Source organism: Macaca nemestrina, chromosome 17 (assembly GCF_043159975.1).
Source record: "Macaca nemestrina isolate mMacNem1 chromosome 17, mMacNem.hap1, whole genome shotgun sequence".
Lineage (NCBI taxonomy): Eukaryota > Metazoa > Chordata > Mammalia > Primates > Cercopithecidae > Macaca > Macaca nemestrina.
Window position 1 is genome coordinate 35,106,506 of NC_092141.1, and position 18,828 is coordinate 35,125,333.

The 18,828-nt window shown below is 49.8% G+C and overlaps 2 protein-coding genes across 5 annotated transcripts in view; one reads left to right on the forward strand and one right to left on the reverse strand.

Moving 5' to 3' along the window:
- LOC105476408 (family with sequence similarity 222 member B) overlaps window positions 1-6,086 on the reverse strand; it is a 108,568-nt gene extending 102,482 nt beyond the window's left edge. For 2 of the 4 annotated variants that reach the window (XM_011732402.2, XM_011732393.2), the window contains exon 1: window positions 5,961-6,027. The gene's annotated coding sequence lies outside the window, so the exon portion shown is untranslated. Of the gene's footprint in view, window positions 1-5,960 lie in introns of all 4 variants that reach the window. The other 2 variants (XM_011732378.2, XM_071082580.1) reach the window with 2 other exon arrangements.
- Window positions 6,018-12,417, forward strand: LOC105476405 (Era like 12S mitochondrial rRNA chaperone 1). Its single transcript, XM_011732331.2, has 10 exons — window positions 6,018-6,328; window positions 7,298-7,425; window positions 7,539-7,616; window positions 8,954-9,000; window positions 9,161-9,222; window positions 9,389-9,501; window positions 9,591-9,839; window positions 9,979-10,128; window positions 10,218-10,298; window positions 11,780-12,417. The coding sequence occupies exons 1-10, from the start codon at window positions 6,046-6,048 to the stop codon at window positions 11,900-11,902; spliced, it is 1,314 nt and encodes a 437-aa protein (XP_011730633.2). The 5' UTR covers window positions 6,018-6,045; the 3' UTR covers window positions 11,903-12,417.
- The last annotated feature ends 6,411 nt before the right edge of the window (window positions 12,418-18,828 follow it).

Below are 18,828 nucleotides of genomic sequence, written 5' to 3' on the forward strand. Positions count from 1 at the left end.
TTAAAAAAAAAAAATATATGGCCGGGCGCGGTGGCTCAAGCCTGTAATCCCAGCACTTTGGGAGGCCGAGACGGGCGGATCACGAGGTCAGGAGATCGAGAGACGATCCCGGCTAACACGGTGAAACCCCGTCTCTACTAAAAAATACAAAAAAATAGCCGGGCGAGGTGGCGGGCGCCTGTAGTCCCAGCTACTCGGGAGGCTGAGGCAGGAGAATGGCGTAAACCCAGGAGGCGGAGCTTGCAGTGAGCTGAGATCCGGCCACTGCACTCCAGCCTGGGCGACAGAGCAAGACTCCGTCTCAAAAAAAAAAAAAAAAAAATGTTCAGGCCGGGTACAGTGACTCATGCCTGTAATCTCAGCACTTTGGGAGGCTGAGTAGGCAGAGTTCGAGACCAACCTGGGCCACATGGTGAAACCCCATCTGTACAAAAAATTTACCAAAAAATTAGCTGAGTGTGGTGGCCTGTGTCTGTAGTCCCAGCTACTTGGGAGGCCGAAGAGGGAGGATTGCTGGAGTCTGGGAGGCAGAGGTTGCAGTGAGATTCAACCATTGCACTCCAGCCTAGGGGAGCCAGACTCCATCTCAAGTAGAATAAAATTTTCCTCTTAAAAAAGAAAAGAAAATCCTCTACTAACACCACAGCCCTCTCCTGCTCAGCATTGGCCCTTAATATCCAAGGGTTCAGCATCTAGGAATTCAACCAACTGAAGAACAAAAATATCTGAGGAAAGGCCAGGCATGGTGTCTCATGCCTGTAAACTCAGCACTTGAGGAGGCCGAGGCAGACGATCATTTGAGGCCAGGAGTTTGTGACCAGCCTGGGCAACATAGTGAGACTCCGGCCAGGCGCGGTGGCTCAAGCCTGTAATCCCAGCACTTTGGGAGGCCGAGACGGGCGGATCACGAGGTCAGGAGATCGAGACCATCCTGGCTAACACAGTGAAACCCCGTCTCTACTAAAAAATACAAAAAAAAAACTAGCCAGGCAAGGTGGCGGGCGCCTGTAGTCCCAGTTACTCGGGAGGCTGAGGCAGGAGAATGGCGTAAACCCGGGAGGCGGAGCTTGCAGTGAGCTGAGATCCGGCCACTGCACTCCAGCCTGGGCGACAGAGCGAGACTCCGTCTCAAAAAAAAAAAAAAACATAGTGAGACTCTGTCTCTGCAAAAGATTTAAAAATTAGCCAGGCGCGGGGGCTCACGCCTGTAATCCCAGCACTTTAGGAGGCCAAGACAGGCGGATCACGAGGTCAGGAGATCGAGACCATCCTGGCTAACACGGTGAAACCCCGTCTCTACTAAAAATACAAAAATTAGCTGGGTGCGGTGGCGGGCGCCTGTAGTCCCAGCTACACGGGAGGCTGAGGCAGGAGAATGGCGTGAACCCGGGAGGCGGAGCTTGCACAGAGTGGAGATTGCACCACTGCACTCCAGCCTGGGCGACAGAGTGAGACTTCGTCTCAAAAAAAAATAAAATAAATAAAATAAATAAAAAAAAATTAGCGCGGGGCGTGGTATCTGACACCTGTAATCCCAGCACTTTGGGAGGCCAAGGTGGGCAGATCACCTGAGGTCGGGAGTTTGAGACCAGCCTGACCAACGTGGAGAAACCCTGTCTCTGCTAAAAATACAAAATTAGCCGGGTGTAGTGGAACATGCCTGTGATCCCAGTTACTCGGGAGGCTGAGGCAGGAAAATCACTTAAACCCTGGAGGCAGAGGTTGCAGTGAGTTGAGATAGTGCCACTGCACTCCAGCCTGAATGACAGAGAGAGACTCCGTCTCAAAAGAAAAAAAAAAAAGGAAAAAGAAAAAATCTAAAACTTCCCTGACCCCAAGTTACAAGGTGTGACTTTATCTTTCTTACTAAAATAGTGTAGTGTAGTGGGCCGTGCGTGGTGGTTCATGCCCATAATCCCAGCACTTTGGGAGGCTGAGGCAGGCGGATCACGAGGTCAGGAGTTCGAGGCAAGTTTGGCCAACAGGTCAGGAGTTCGAGGCAAGTTTGGCCAACATGGAGAAACCCTGTCTGTACTAAAAATACAAAAAATTAGCCAAGCATTGTGGTGTACGCCTGTAATCCCACCTACTCCAGAGGCTAAGGCAAGAGAATTGCTTGAATCTGGGAACTGGAGGTTGCAGTGAGCAGAGATTGTGCCACTGCACTTCAGCCTGGGCGACAGAGCAAGACTCCATCTCAAAAATAAATAAATTAATTAATTAAAGAAAAACAAAATAGTGTAGTGAAGATGGAGGAGAGAGAAGCAGATGGGGTCTGCGCATGTTGGCTCATGTCTGAAATCCCAGCACTTTGGAAGGCTGAAGTGGGTGACTTAAGCCCTAGAACAGTGTCTGGCACATAGCAAGTACTCAATAGATTTTTGTTGAGTGAGTGAATAAATGACATCTTTCTCTGGGTTGGCTCTCCCCTTCTGGTATCGACATGACTGCAGCAGCTCCAGATATTATGTCTTCTTACATCCAGCTCCAGTGGGAAAGAAGCAAAATTCTCCTTGTACCTTTTATCTCCTTGGGTTATATGCCCATCCCTAAAACAATCATCATGGGCAAGAGAATGTTATATGCTGATTGAGTTGGTTCCGGGTTGTGTGCTCCCTGCCTGGAGTAAGCCTTATCCATCCACATAGTCTGAGTTTGGAGTAGGGGTGTTTCTATGGATAACCATATTGTATATAATGAATTAATGATTGGCAGGGGAAAAATCCACTATTCTGCCCTTGGTAAGAAATTCAAGTAGGGGCCCAGGCACGGTGGCTCACGCCTGTAATTCTAGCACTTTGGGACACCAAGGAAGGTGGATCACGAGGTCAAGAGTTCAAGACCAGCCTGGCCAAGATGGTGAAACTTTGTCTCTACTAAAAATTTAAAAAATTAGCTGGTGTGGTGGTGGGTGCCTGTAATCCCAGTTACTTGGGAGGCTGAGGCAAGAGAATCGCTTGAATCTCCCTGGTAGAAGAACCGCCAGGGAGGCGGAGGTTGCAGTGAGCCGAGATTGGGCCACTGCACTCTAGCCTGGGTGACAGAGCAAGACTCTGCCTCAAAGAAAGAAAAAAAAGAAATTCAAGTAGGGAAATGGCTCAGAAAACCCACAGTGGTTCAAATACAGGAATATATGCTGTTGTCATATATATAGTCTCCAGCAGGGGACGCCCCCTTCCCCTCTCCCCTGGGAGCCAAGAGTCTAGACTGGGCCACCAGCCCATACCCCAAGTCCAGGCAGCATTGATTCTCCACCAGAACTGAGCTCAGGTTCAGTGGGGGATGACTCAAGAAAGCACTGTAATTGACACTTAGCAGTTTTCTACTCTTCAGACCCAGGGCCATGGAGCCTTGAGTAGAGTTTTTTGTTTTTTTTTAAATCAGCATCTCTATTTTCTCTTTGACCCCAATTCCTTCTCTGCTACTCTCTACACCCCAGGAACTCACCAGCCGGGAGCAGGCGGCAGCTAATTTTGGTACCACTTAAGGGTTCCCCATTCTGGCCCCCCTTCTACTCTCTCACCCCCAAATATTTGTATCTGGAGTGTTTTCTTCCAAGAGGCTGCAACACCCAAGGCTGGTACCTCTCATAACCAACCCACATAAGCGCCCACCTCCCTTTAGGAATTGGCCAAATTTGGCTTTTTTTTCATGACAGCCTGCCATTCCTAGATGTTTTCTACATTAAAGAAGAAGAAAAAAAATCACTGTTTTCTCCTTAACTTCAAGCTACCACTCTCTCCTCTTCCCCTATAAGGGAAGAGAAAACAAAAAGTTGAAATATAAAAATTCCCCTCCTCACCAGGTGCAGTGGCTCACACCTGTAATCCCAGCACTTTGGGAGGCTGAGGAGGGTGGATCACCTGAGATTGGGAGTTCGAGACCAGCCTGACCAACATGGAGAAACCCCGTCTCTATTAAAAATCCAAAAAATTAGCCAGGCATGGTGGCACATGCCTGTAATCCCAGCTACTCAGGAGGCTAAGGCAGGAGAATCACCTAGAACCCAGGAGGCGGAGGTTGCAGTGAGCCGAGGTCGTGCCATTGCACTCCAACCTGGCCAACAAGAGTGAAACTCTGTCTCAAAAAAAAAAAAAAAAATTCCCCCTCCTCCCATTATTCAAGTTATTGTCATCACTCTCTTCTCTGCCCCATAAAGCTGTGAAGCCCTTTGCCTCACTCTTGACAGCGTGAGGGGCCAGTGGGCAGGGACTGTGGTTTGAATATCTGAATTGTTTTTCCTTCCACTCTGGGTACTTGCTCAGGCATTGGGGTCTCCTCACTCTTGGCCACATGAGTTTCTTTAGAATCCCAGCACTTTGGGAGGCCAAGGTGGGTGGATCACCTGAGGTTGGGAGTTCGAGACCAACCTAACCAACATGGAGAAACCCTGTCTCTACTGAAAATACAAAATTAGCCAGGCGTGGTGGTGCATGCCTGTGATCCCAGCTACTCGGGAGGCTGAGGCAGGAAAATCACTTGAACCCGGGAGGTGGAGGTTGCAGTGAGCCAAGATCGTGCCATTGCACTGCAGCATGGGCAACAAGAGCGAAACTCCATCTCAAAAAAAAAAAAGGAATTACTAGGCATGGTGGCAGCAGGTCTGTAGTCACAGCTACTAGTGGGGTTGAGGTGGGAGGAATGCTTGAGCCATGATTGCACCACTGCACTCCAGTCTGGGTGACAGAGCAAGACCCTGTCTCAAAAAAAAAAATAAAATAAAAGAGAGAATGGGAGGAGAGAAATTGAGGATAGCCAGAATATACAGTTGTGTCTTCCCAGGGAATTTAGATACTATAATTTCCACCCTCCCATCCTATGGATACCAAAATCTGCTGATTCTCTTGTAGTAAGAGATGACTTTAAGTCATCTCTAGATTACTTATAATATCTAATACAATGTAAGTGCTATATAAATAGTTGTTATACTGTATTGTGTCATATTTTTGTTATTTTAGAGATGAGGTCCCCGAAGTCCCGTGATAGAGATTTCTGTCTGTTTTGTTCACTGATGTATCCCCAGCACGGGACAGAGCTTGCTAGTAGATGCTTTATACATCTTCCTCCATAGTCAGGCATGTTAGCACATGCCTGTAGTCCTGGCCACTCAAGAGGGCTGAAACTGGAAGATCGCTTGAACCCAAGAGTTTCAGGTTCCAGTGAGCTATGATCATGCCACTGCACTCCAGCCTGGGCAACAGAATGAGCACTGACTCTAAGAACCTTCTTTCCTAAACTCCCCTCTACCAAGGTGTATCTCTGTTTCAAGTGTTTGATTTAGAGGCTACAAAGGATGAAGAGGGCTCAAGGCCTCAAACAGACCAAGGTAAATGGAGTTTCTCTGGCTGCTAGAGTGGTCTAGGAGAGCTTGGGTGGCTAAGCTGCTTCTTCCTCCTTTGCAAACCCTCTGTTTTTTCTCCATAAAGGAATGACCTCAGATAGGAGACAGTAGCCGAAGCTTACAGGAGGGAAATCCACACCTGCTCTTCATCCCAAACACCGACCCAAGGACCACTCCTTGCAGGAGCCTAGTATAAAGCAAAGGTGCAGACAGCCCGGGGCCACCGCTGACCTCTAGGGCAAGGCAAAGTAAGGCTGGGAGAGGATCCTGCAGGCCAAAGGATGAAAAGGACTAGGAACAAACAACAACAAAACCCTTATGGGGACAGGCGGAACAGCGCCCCCTACCAGTCCCACAACCATTCCTCCCTCGATGGAAGGACGATTTCTGCTATTTGGCCTCATGGGAAATGTAGTTTAGGTGACGTGGCCAGAAGGGCCTTTTACAAAACTTTGGCAGAAGAAAAAAATACGTTGTGTAAGGGAGTCCAAAACTACCACCATGCTTGCACAGACTCTAAATACACATTTCCCCCCTTCCTTTGCCTCGACCAGTCTCCAGAGCGGTTCCTCCTCCCGCCCACATCCTGTGTCTCGGCTTTCCATTTGGGCCGACCTACCTCTCTCCTACTCGCTGGTTCGTCAGCCGCTCGGTTCAATCGTAGGAACGCTCTTGGTCGGTTCCCGGAGTGCCTTGCGGCTGTAATGGCTGCCCCCAGTTGGCGCGGGGCTCGGCTTGTTCAAGAGGTGTTAAGGCTCTGGCAGGTGGGCCCTCATGTCGCGAGGGAGCGGGTGATCCCTTTTTCCTCACCCTTAAGCTTCCAACGGAGGTGCGTGTCCTGCGTTGCGGGGTCCGCTTTCTCTGGTCCCCGCTTAGCTTCGGCTTCTCGGAATTATGGCCAGGGCTCTGCCCTGGACCACTTCCTCGGATTCTCTCAGCGCGACAGTTCGGTGACTTCTTGCGTCCCCGCGGTGTCCATGCACAGAGGTAAAGAGCCCTGATAGGTTTGCCCGGAACTGTCACGTTTTTAGCACTGAAAGGTTTCTGGGGATATTGTCTTCGATTGTATTTTATAGAAAACGATGTTGAGGCCCTGACAGGGACGAGCAATGAAAAATCTCACAGGAGAGAAATAACAGTTTGAGTCGGAGAAGGAAACGAGCTGGTCACAACCAGAGGCGCTCACTAAGGAGCATGAGATTGAAGGGCCACAGACAAAGCAGAACTATGGCTCTGCACCCTGACATGGGAAGCAAATTTGATCCAATAAATGCATGTTGGGCTTCATCTACTTGTCAAGACACAGTTGCACCTGGAAAATAGCACACTTTATTCTTCATAGTCCGGTATTGGAGACTGGACACAAACTGGTCATTGCAAAATGGCATCATAAGGAGACAATATAAAAAGACTGGGCCCTCTCCCTTCTTGACCCCTAGCCCTGCCTCCCGTCCCTCCTTCAGAAAAAAAAAAAAAAAAAAAAAAAAAAAAAAGACTGGGAAAGCTTGCAGAGCCTTCATAGCGCCCTTAGTAGGGTGAGAGAATGACGGCTGAGGAATTATCTGGCTTTGTGTAGTCCAGCTTGCTTAAATGTACATACACTTCTCAGGCACAGCTACACATTAGAATTACATGCAGTAATTGACTATTAAGTGCCAGGCATTGTGCTGAGTTGTTTTACACAATTGCTAGTCATCAAAAAAAATTATAAGCTGGTAAGTAGGTACCGTTAATATCAACTCGATTTTACATATGAGAAAACTAAAGGGCTCAGAGAGTTACTTTATAAATTAATGTAAATTAAGGGCCAAACAAAGTCTCAAAGTCAGGTCTAGGTGCCTTCAACCTGGTGCACTAATTTTGTATCCCTGCTCCCTTTGTGGGCGGGCAGGAACAAGCACCTGACAGGAAATCCAGATTCCACTGTGTCTCACGCCTCTTCCCACTTGCACATAGATGAGCAGGATCTCCTCTTGGTCCATCACCCTGATATGCCTGAGAATCCCCGGGTCCTACGAGTAGTCCTCCTGGGAGCCCCGAATGCAGGGAAGTCAACACTCTCCAACCAGCTACTGGGCCGAAAGGTATGCTACACCCTTGACCATCCTACCCTTTACATCTTTTACTTCTTGCCATGCCTTCAGGGATGGTCTTGAAGGGATCTGGTACCTCACTGAGACTCCTTTGTTCATGGCAGGTGTTCCCTGTTTCCAAGAAGGTGCATACCACTCGCTGCCAAGCTCTGGGGGTCATCACAGAGAAGGAGACCCAGGTGGTGGGTACCTACAAAGGGAGTCCTTGAAACAGGACAGGGGGTGAAGCTAAGAGGGTCTCCCTTACCATCAGCCTTGAAGAAGATGATGGTTACATTCATTTATCTGAGGAAAGGGGGTTTCTTTTTTTCTTTTTTTTTTGGAGATGGAGTCTCACTCTATCACCCAGACTGGAGTTCAGTGACTCTATGTTGGCTCACTGCAAGCTCCACCTCCTGGGTTCACGCCATTCTCCTGCCTCAGCCTCCCAAGTAGCTGGGACTACAGGCGCCCACCACCATACCTGGCTAATTTTTTGTATTTTTAGTAGAAACGGTGTCTCACCATGTTAGCCAGGATGGTCTTGATGTCCTGACCTTGTGATCAGCCTGCCTCGGCCTCCCAAAGTGCTGGGATTACAGTCGTGAGCCACCATGCCCGGCCAGGAAAGGGGGTTTCCTCTTCCTTTAGGCATGGTACAGTTCTGTCTCTACCTTGCCCTCCCCTGGCATCTAGTCAGAAAGATTTCATTCTCTTTTTTTTTTTTTGAGATGGAGTTTCACTCTTGTTGCCCAGGCTGGAGTTCAGTGGCACAATCTCAGCTCACCACAACCTCTGCCTCCCGGGTTTAAGTAGTTCTCCTGCCTCAGCCTCCCGAGTAGCTGGGACTACAGGCATGTGCCACCACGCCCGGCTAATTTTGTATTTTTGGTAGAGATGGGGTTTCACCATGTTGGCCAGTCTGGTCTCAAAACTCCTGACCTCAGGTGATCCACCCGCCTCGGCCTCCCAAAGTGCTGGGATTATGAGCATGAGCCACCACGCCCAGCCGATTTCATTCTGTTTACTGTTTCCTAATCTTCCTTATATTCACAGTCATCGTCTTTCTCCAAGATGCCATCAAAGCAGAATGGTAAAAACCTAAGGTCAGCCTGGGTGCAGTGCACATATCCCAGCACTGCGGGAGGCCAAAGCGGGTGGATCACTTGAGATCAGGAGTTCGAGACCAGCCTGGCCAACATGGTGAAACCCTGTCTCTACTAAAAAAATACAAAAATTAGCCGGGTGCGGTGGTGCACACCTGTAATCCCAGCTACTCAGGAGGTTGAGGCAGGAGAATTGCTTGAACCCAGGAGGCAGAGGTTGCAGTGAGCCAAGATGGTACCACTGCACTCCAGCCTGGGCGACAGAGTGAGACTCCGTCTCAAAAAAAAAACAACAACAAAATATAAACCTAAAGTCAATAATAGCTTGACTGAGGAGGGAGGGCAGGCTCCTGACATCGCAGGTAGCCTCTCTCTCACTTCCCAGTCATAATCTTTTCTTCTGGGGTCTGGGTATCTCACTTTCCTGATTTTAGATTCTACTTGACACACCTGGCATTATCAGTCCTGGTAAACAGAAGAGGTAATGGTGGTGGAATTGGGGTGGATATGGGGGGAGGTACTGAAACAGGGTGGGGAGATTCCATTATAGGGGCTGGAAAACCCCTTTACCATACAACATCCCTCATCAGAAATGCCTGAGTCATAAGACCCTTCCTGACTGATGTATGTCTGTCCCTCAGGCATCACCTGGAGCTCTCTTTGCTGGAAGATCCATGGAAGAGCATGGAATCTGCTGATCTTGGTTAGGTTCAGGATGGGAACTTTAAGCCCAGTTTACAGGGGTCATGGCCTTTCATTCCTTGGTAGTTTGTGGGGCGAAAGCCAAGCCCATACCATGTAAGTTTTTGTCAGGGCAGGAGGAAGAGTGACCATTTCCTTTTCCTTCTTCTTGCCTTGCCATCTTCCAGTTGTGGTTCTTGTGGATGTCTCAGACAAGTGGACACGGAACCAGCTCAGCCCTCAGTTGCTCAGGTGCTTGACCAAGTTCTCCCAGATCCCTAGTGTCCTGGTCATGAACAAGGTGAGCACTACCCATCCGAGGAAGGGGTCTACTTCCCTCCAAGTCCCCTATCTCTGACCACACACCCTTTGCCCATCCCCCATGTCCAGATAGATTGTCTGAAGCAGAAGTCAGTTCTCCTGGAGCTCACGGCAGCCCTCACTGAAGGTGTGGTCAACGGCAAAAAGCTCGAGATGAGGCAGGCCTTCCACTCACAGCCTGGTACCCGTTGCCCCAGCCCAGCAGTTAAGGACCCAAACACACTATCTGTGGGAAACCCTCAGAGGATTGGCTGGCCCCACTTCAAGGAGATCTTCATGTTGTCAGCCCTAAGCCAGGAGGATGTGAAAACACTAAAGGTCAGTTAGTCTTGGCCATAGCCTGGCCCTTGGTTTCTACCATATGAAGACAGCCCTCTAATTTCCTCCTGGAAGCAAAAATGAGGAGAAAAGTCCTGGTTGGGATTAAGATGCCCGTCTATTCCCTCTGTTCCCACAGCAATACCTCCTGACACAGGCCCAGCCAGGGCCCTGGGAGTACCACAGTGCAGTCCTCACTAGCCAGACACCAGAAGAGATCTGCGCCAACATTATCCGAGAGAAGCTCCTAGAGCACCTGCCTCAGGAGGTGCCTTACAATGTACAGCAGGTACAGAGTGAAGGGTTCTGGGGGCTCTCTACCAGACACACACCTTTACCCAGGAGTATGACTGACTAATCTTTTGTCTCCCTGTACAGAAGACGGCAGTATGGGAGGAAGGACCGGGTGGGGAGCTGGTTATCCAACAGAAGCTTCTGGTGCCCAAAGAATCTTATATGGTAAGTGAGATTAGGCTCAGAGGAGAGATCAAGACTATGTTTGACAGGAGTTCTTCCCCTAGCTTGGAGCCCTGAGAGCAGGACCATGTCCTTCTCTCTTTTTTCTTTTTCTTTTCTTTTTTTTGAGACAGTCTCTGTCACTGAGACAGAGTCACTGTCACTGACAGTGCTCTGTCACTGAGGCTGGAGTACAGTGGTGGGATCACAGCTCACTGCAGCCTTGACTTCCCACGCTCAAGCAATCCTCCCGCCTCAGCCCCCTGAGGAGCTGGGATCAGCTAATTTTTTTATTTTTTATTTTTTTTGAGACAAAGTCTGACTCTGTCACCCAGGCTGGAGTGCAGTGGCACGATCTCTGCTCACTGCAACCTCCGCCTCCTGGGCTCAAGTGATTCTCCTGCCTCAGCCTCCCAAGAAGCTGGGATTACAGGTGCCCACCACCACGCCCAGCTAATTTTTTGGTTTTTTTTTTTTTTTTTTTTTTGAGACAGAGTCTCGCTCTGTGCCCCAGGCTGGAGTGCAGTGGCGCGATCTCGGCTCACTGCAAGCTCCGCCCCCCCGGGTTCACGCCATTCTCCTGCCTCAGCCTCCCGAGTAACTGGGACTACAGGCGCCCGCCACCTTGCCCGGCTAATTTTCTTGTATTTTTAGTAGAGACGGGGTTTCACCGTGTTAGCCAGGATGGTCTCGATCTCCTGACCTCATGATCCGCCCGTCTCGACCTCCCAAAGTGCTGGGATTACAGGCTTGAGCCACCGCGCCCAGCCTAATTTTGTATTTTTAGTAGAGACGAAGTTTCACCATGTTGGCCAGGCTGGTTTCGAACTCTTGAACTCAAATTGTCCGCCTGCCTCAGCCTCCCAAAGTGCCGCCTGACCATCCGCTAATTTAAAAAAAAGTTTTGTAGAGAAAGGGTTTCACTATGTTGCCCAGGCTGGTCTCAAACTCCTGGGCTCAAGCAGTCCACCCACCTTGGCCTCCGAAAGTGCTGGGATTAATGGGTGTGAGCCACTGCACCTAACCCTCTCCTTTTTTAATTTTTTAATCTCTTTTGAGCCAGGGTCTTGCTCTGTCACTCAGGCTGGGGTGCAGAGGCGCAATCTCAGCTCACTGCAACTTCTGCCTCTCGGGTTCAAGTGATTCTCCTGCCTCAGCCTCCCAAGTAGCTAAGATTACAGGTGCCCACCACCATGCCCAGCTAATTTTTTGTAGAGACAGGGTTTCACCATGTTGACCAGGCTGGTTTTGAACTCCTGACCTCAGGTGATCTGCCCGCCTCAACCTCCCAAAGTGCTGGGATTACAGGCATGAGCCACCACACCCGGCCACCCTCTCTTTTTTTTAAAGAAGGGTTGCACTTTTACCCAGGCTGAACTCAAACTCCTGTTCTCAAAGGATCCTCTCACCTCAGCCCCCCGAATAGCTGGGACTACAGGCATGTGCCATCATTCCTGTCTTCCTTCTCTTTCATATACCCTCAGAAACTGCTGATTGGTCCGAAGGGCCATGTGATCTCCCAGATAGCACAGGAGGCAGGCCGCGACCTCATGAACATCTTCCTCTGTGATGTTGACATCCACCTGTCTGTGAAGCTCCTCAAGTGACCACCCTCTACTGATCCTCCCAGGACATTCCAGCTCAAGATGCTGGCAGGAACTGACCAGATCTGTCCTTGGCTGGGGACCCTCCAGGGACTGGTGAGAGACATGAACACTGACTGGCTGCTAGCTGGCCTGGCCCTGCTGAGTCTGCACAGTCCCTGCCCAGCTGTGTCTCCTGTTGGAAGAAGGAACTGGCCTTAGCTCAGTTTCCAGGTGGTTCCTCTGCCTGGGACCACAGCTACAAAGGTGTAGCTAAGAAGATGGCTCATTGGTGGGAGCAATATCACCCTACCTCCAGCTAGCTATGGGCCCAGAGTTTCTCCCTGAGTCGCTGTTGCTGGTAGGGAGATTTTCTCTTCCCGCCCTCACTTCCTTCACCTTGAACTTGGATAAGAACTCGTGTCTCCTGAATGAGGTAGCGCCTTCCATCTGCTCCCCAATTCTTGATCTCTCCCACCCCATCCCTCTCCCCAGTCTTGGATACTAATAAAAGACAGGCATTCTGGTTCTCATCTTTATTCCTTTTATTTATTTATTTTTATTTTTTAATATTAGGGACTGAGTCTCACTATGTTGTCTAGGCTGGTCTCAAACTCCTGGGCTCAAGAAATCCTCCTGCCTTGGCCTCTGAAAGTGGTGGGATTACAGGCTTAAGCCACTGTGCCTGGCCTCATCTTTATTTCTTTACAACAGGAAAGAGAACATGTATCTATTCCCTCCCCTACCCGCCATCCCATGCCCTCACCCCGCCTTGTTTGAGCTGGAGTCTCCCTTCCAGTAGTCAGCTCCAGGGTCCTGAGTTCTCTTCCTGGCACGTTTTCTGGATATAGCAAGAGAACCCTTACCATTACTAAACTCAGTAATGGTAACGGTTTCCTTGCCATTCCCAAGTGCCCTGGCAGTCAGTAGGCTGTGACAGGCTGAGCGGAGAGCTTCTTGGGCTTGCAGCATCTCTCCTGTCCTCCTTGTCAGGCTCCAGAGCTGGGGGTGCCCGGACTAGTACATCATCTATACTGTAGTGTCTCATCACAAACTTACAGTATATGATGATATCCCAGCCAGGGCCCCACTGAGGGTACAGGAAGCATGGCTTGAAAAGTACTGTGGGGGGCTGGGGGCAGAACAGAACAGGTCAGGGCTGGACACACACAGCTCCCTGCTCCCTGCTCTACGGCTCCCTCCCTGGCCAGCATCTCCTTGATTCTGTGGTCAGGCACAGCCCAGGTGGGTTATGGGAAGGGGAGTGGAGCTAGGGTCTGTTGAGATCTCATAGGGACCCAGGGCCAGTGTTAAAACAAGCCAGAGATGGCATAATGACGCAGAAGGTTCCCTTTGGTCAGACCAACAAGCAGACAAGCAGACAGACCCAGAGAAGGTGCACTTACCTAGAGCTGGAGCTGCAGACTGAGGAGGCCTTTGGATGCAGGGAGGATCTGTCCCTTCCTCTTCCTTGAGCTGCTTGCCTTTTAACATACCGGTCCCTCCTCTGGGTGGGGCACTTCTCCTGGCCCTGCCTCTTAACCCTTGCCCTGCTAGAGTCCACGAAACAAGGGTCACTGGCCCCTCTCCCTAGAAGGCCTTTTTTCTTTTTTTTTCTTTTTTTTTTTTTTTTTTTGAGACGGAGTCTTGCTGTGTCTCCCAGGCTGGAGTGCAGTGGCGTGATCTCTGCTCACTGCAAGCTCCGCCTCCCGGGTTCATGCCATTCTCCCGCCTCAGCCTCCCGAGTAGCTGAGACTACAGGCGCCCGCCACCACGCCCGGCTAGTTTTTTGTATTTTTAGTAGAGACGGGGTTTCACCGTGTTAGCCAGGATAGTCTCGATCTCCTGACCTCGTGATCCACCCGCCTCGGCCTCCCAAAGTGCTGGGATTACAGGCTTGAGCCACCACGCCCGGCCAGAAGGCCTTTTTTCACCACTGTCTCATGGACCACATTAACCCTGAGGTTCACCCTTCACTCCCATCTCCAAGAAGCTCGTCATCTCTCCTAGGCTGGGAATGAGAAAGAACAGCCTCATCCCATCCATCAGCATTTAATTGCTGGTCAGATCCCTGGTGGAAGGTTTTTCGTTTTTGCTTTTTTTGTTTTGCAGTGGTGGTGGGCAGTGTTAGTTGAATCTCTATAGGGCAGGAAGGGTCCTGGCTGCTGGATCTCCAGCATCTGTCTGGCAGCCCAGCTCACACTACCCGTTAGCCTAAATTTCTATTCCCAGCCCCTGTCCCTGTGTTTATAATGAGCCCAAGGAGGCCAGACCTAGGCAGGCAGAGAGACTCTGCCTAGCACTGCCCTGGCAAGGTCCTCTTGAGGGTTGCTCTGCTAGGAGATTTGAGAGCAGCTGAATCCCCAGCTCTTGTGGGTCTGCTCTTCAAAGCTCAAAGCACATCCAGTGAGAGCCTAACACTGTTTGGTTCTTTGCCTCTGGGGTAGGGGAGAGGCACCTCAAAGCAGGGCCTCCGCTGTTTAGAATCCCCATTCTGGGGGACACGCCCTTCCCTCTTCCCTAACCTAGAGATGTGGTCTGTGTGCTGGAAGGCAGTTTATACCCTTCCTCTGCAGGGGCAGACTAGAGCAGGATGGAAGTGGGAGAAGAGACCCAACCTTTTCTGGGTCCTGTGGAGGTGTTCTATTTCCTGAGGCCACAGCACGCTGGCACATGTAACCCTCTGCTTAGCATGGTCTTCCCTCCTTTCTTGTCTAGTCAGCTCCTAGCACCTCTTCAGAGCTCTTTTTTTTTTCTTCCTTTTTTTGAGACAATTTAACTCTGTCACCCAGGTTGGAATGCAGTTGTGTGATCACGGCTCACTGCAGACCCCCCGGGCTCAGGTAATCCTCCCACCTCAGCCTCCCAAGTAGCTGGGACTACAGGCATGCACCACCACACCTGGCTAATTTTTGTATTTTTAATGGAGACAGAGTTTTGCCATGTTGCTTAGGCTGCTCTCAAACTCCTGGGTTCAAGTGATCCGCCCACATGGCCTCCCAGAGTGCTGGGATTACAGGCACAAGCCACAGCCTCCCTCTTCACATCTCTAAGTGTTACTTCTGCAGGGAAGTCTTCCCAGACCATTTAAGTCCCCCTGATAGGGTTTTATTTATTTGTGTGATTATTCACATTAAGTAAATAATCATGAGGGCCTTGTTTATTCACTGATGTACTTCTGTGTTTGTTTGGTTGATTGGTTTTTTTGAGCCAGAGTCTTGCTCTGTCGCCCAGGCTGGAGTACAGTAGCACAATCTCGGCTCACTGCAACCTCCACCTCCCAGGTTCAAGTGATTCTCCTGCCTCAGCCTCCTGAGAAGCTGGGGCTACAGGCACTCGCTGCCATGCCCTGCTAATTTTTTGTATTTTTAGTAGAGACAGGGTTTCACCGTGTTGCCCAGGCTGGTGTTGAAATCCTGAGCTCAGGCTATCCGCCCGCCTTAGCCTCCCAAAGTGCTGGGATTACAGGCGTGAGCCACCGCACCCGGCTCACTGATGTACTTCTATCACATAATTAGCGACTAAATAAATGTTCCAGACTACATCAAGCTGAGCCTAATGTAATGTGGGGGAGGAGAGAGACCTTGGCCTGAGGAGGCAGACGGACAAAGCTGTGGCTGTCTCAGGTGTGCCATTTTCTCTCTGGGACCCTCGCTGTTCTTATTTGTAAATAGGAATAACAATAGTCTCCAGTTCACAGAGTTGCCAGATCTAGGGGATCAGCTGCTGGTGCCAGTCAACAGAAGGAGTTCAAACAAGTTCATTCCCACCTCACCCCATTCACTCAGGGACCCCCAAAAGGCCTGTCCTTGAACATCTGAAAGCCCATGGAATATTCTTGAAAGCCACCTGGGACCATTGCGAGAACCCAGGTCGAGAGGTGACAGGTCCCAAGTGACAGTCTCAGCTCTGCTGCATCCAGCTCTGTGACTTTGGACCAAGTGTTCCCACCCTCAGTTTCCTCAAATTTAAAATGGCAGCTGTCAATACCTACCTTATACAGTGATGAAGAGGGTGATATGAGCACTCATCTCAAGCTCCCAGATCAGGTCCTAACACATATGAAACAAATGTCAGTTTCCTTCTTTACTTCTTTCTTCTGTCTCACAGGCTGTGTGGCTGGGGACAAATTACACTTCTCTGAGCTTTGGTGGTTATACACATCTTGCCAAGTTGTAAGAGTCAAGTCAGAAATATGAGTGAGAACCCAGGTACGGTGGCTCATGACTGTAATCCCAGAACTTTGGGAGGTTGAGGGGGGCAGATCGCTTGAGCCCAGGAGTTCAAGACCAGCCTGGGTAACATAGTGAGACCCCGTCTCTACTAAAAGTACAAAACAAACAAACAAACAAATTAGCCAGTTGTGGTGGCATGTGCCTATAGTCCCAGCTACTTGGTGGGCTGTGGTGAGAGGATCACTTTAGCCTGGGAAGTCGAGGTTGCAATGAGCCATGTTTATACCACTTCAGCCTGGGTGACAGAGTGAGACTCTATCTCAAAAAAAATAAAAAATTAAAAATTAAAAAAAAAAGAGAAAGAAATACAGAAAGATGAGTGAGGGCCAGGTGCAGTGGCTCACGCCTATAATCCTAGCACTTTGGGAGGCTAGGGTGGGCAGATCATTCGAGATCAAGAGATCGAGACCAGACTGGCCAACATGGTGAAACTCCATCTCTACTAAAAATATAAAAAATTAGCTGGGCATGGTGGCATGCACCAGTAATCCCAACTACTTAGGAGGCTGAGGCACAAGAATTGCTTAAACCCAAGAGGCGGAAGTTGCTGTGAGCCAAAACTGCACCACTGCCATCTACCCTGGGTGACAGAATGAGACTCCATTTAAAAAAAAAAAAGATGAGTGACAAAGATTATGAATCCAGCTGCCCCAGCCAGGTGAGGCATTGTCACTGTGTCCACTCCTGCTTCCCCTGACCCCCTTTCCTGTCCTGTGTCTCTCCTGTGAGGCCACCTCTATTTAGAGACCCCACAGACAGCTCAAGCTCCTTCAACAGAGCGAGGGCTTTGTGCACTAGGGCAAGCTTCATGCCACTTACTTCCTAGACTTCTGCCTAGTCCCTGGGGGCCAAATCCAAAGGTGAGTATGGGCAGAACCTAGGGGTCCTGAAGGGAAAGGAGAGAGATTATCTCAACCAGCCAGAGATCCTGTGACTGTGGCCTCTGGCCAGGGGTGGGGATTGCTGTGAGTAGGGTGTGGGTTGGAGGAGAGTCTGGGCCTGGGTGGGATAGTCAGGGGGCCCTGATAAGCAGACACTGGGCTATCAGGGTGGGGGGCCCAGCAGCCTTCTGTTTATCAGGAGTCAGCAGGGGTCAAAGCAGGGCTGAGGACACTTCACTTCCCGCCCAGGGCTGTCTTCCTGGATAGTTGTTCTTCCATTTCTCTGCCTCCCCAGTACCCCACAGGGAGTTGGAATGTGAATCCCTCTCCTTCTCTGCAAGTCACACGGAGACTCTCTGGCCAGTACAGGGGTGGGAGGACACGAGCTAGGGCCTTAGGCCTGACTTTTAAATTCTGACAGCTTTTGCTTCAAACCAGGAGCTCCGTGTCTCTCCTGAGGCCAGTGAGGCAAGTCTGGGGCCTTTGTCCTTCTAACTTCAACCCCTGCCACTGCATCTTTAAGCTCTTGATTGTTCTTTAGGTCTTTTTTGGAAGAAGTCCTAAAGTGTATGGTGATTGATGAAGTTAAGGATGGTCAGATCTGCACAGGTCCTTCAAAATCATGGAGTTCAAGTCTCCCATTTATATAGGAGAGAAACTGAAGCCAGAGAGGAGGAGAGAATTGTTCAAAGCTTGCGGGTTCCCTCCACCTCTCAGCATCGGGGAACAATGCATGACTCAAAGAGGAACAGGAAGCAGCCGTAGACACTCACAGACAGATACACATAATGTGCAAAGCACACACATACAAATGCACACATGTGCACTGCCCACATGTACGCAGACATATAACACATAGAGATACGCAGCCTACACATTAAAAAAAGAAATTCAGGCCGGGCGCAGTGACTCATGCCTATAATTCCAGCACTTTAGGTGGCTGAGGCAGGAGGGGTCGCTTGAACCCAGGAGTTCGGACTGGCCATGGCAACATAGGAAGACCTCATCTCTCCAGAAACATTTAAAAATTAGCCACCTGTGGGCCAAGTGCAGTAACTCAACACCTGTAATCCCAGCACTTTGGGAGGTCGAGGCGGGCGGATCACCTGAGATCGGGAGTTTGAGACCAGCTTGATCAACATGGAGAAACCCCATCTCTACTAAAAATACAAAATTAGCCGGGTGTGGTGGCACATGCCTGTAATCCAAGCTACTCAGGAGGCTGAGGCAGGAGAATCGCTTGAACCCGAGAGGCGGAGGTAGCAGTGAGCTGAGATTGTCCCATTGTACTCCAGCCTGGGCTACAAGAGCAAAATTCCATCTCAAAAAAAAAAAAAAAAAAAAAAAAAATTAGCCAGCTGTGGTGGCACATGCCTGTATTCCTAGCTACTTGGGAGGCTGGGGTGGGAAGATTGCTTGACACCGGGAGACTGAGGCTGCAGTGAACTGTGATTGCAGCAGCACTGGGAGGCTGGCTGAGTGAGACCCTGTTTCTAAAAAATAAATAATAAATTCAGCAGATAGAATTACTCTTATTTTCCTCTTGGTTGCTTTACTATGTCTCATGACATTAGTAGTTTTATACAAGGATAAAAGGAGGCCAAATAATATGGTTATTCAATGCTCTTCTCATTCAATGTCTCATAGCACAGACAGTAGCAAAACTCATTCAGGAACAAAGGACTTTGAGAAATTCTGAGAAGCTAGAAAACTGGTTTTTCGTTTTTTTTTTGTTTTGTTTGTTTTTTGAGACGGAGTCTCGCTCTGTTGCCAGGCTGGAGTGCAGTGGCACAATCTTGGCTCACTGCAACCTCCGCCTCCTGGGTTCAAGCGA

Excerpts from the sequence above, each read along its gene's own strand:
- LOC105476405 (XM_011732331.2), top strand. The coding sequence starts at position 6,046 with ATGGCTGCCCCCAGTTGGCGCGGGGCTCGGCTTGTTCAAGAGGTGTTA. Across the intron at positions 9,223-9,388 it reads CATGGAATCTGCTGATCTTG|TTGTGGTTCTTGTGGATGTC; the intron begins GTTAGGTTCAGG and ends GCCATCTTCCAG. Across the intron at positions 10,129-10,217 it reads TGCCTTACAATGTACAGCAG|AAGACGGCAGTATGGGAGGA; the intron begins GTACAGAGTGAA and ends CTCCCTGTACAG.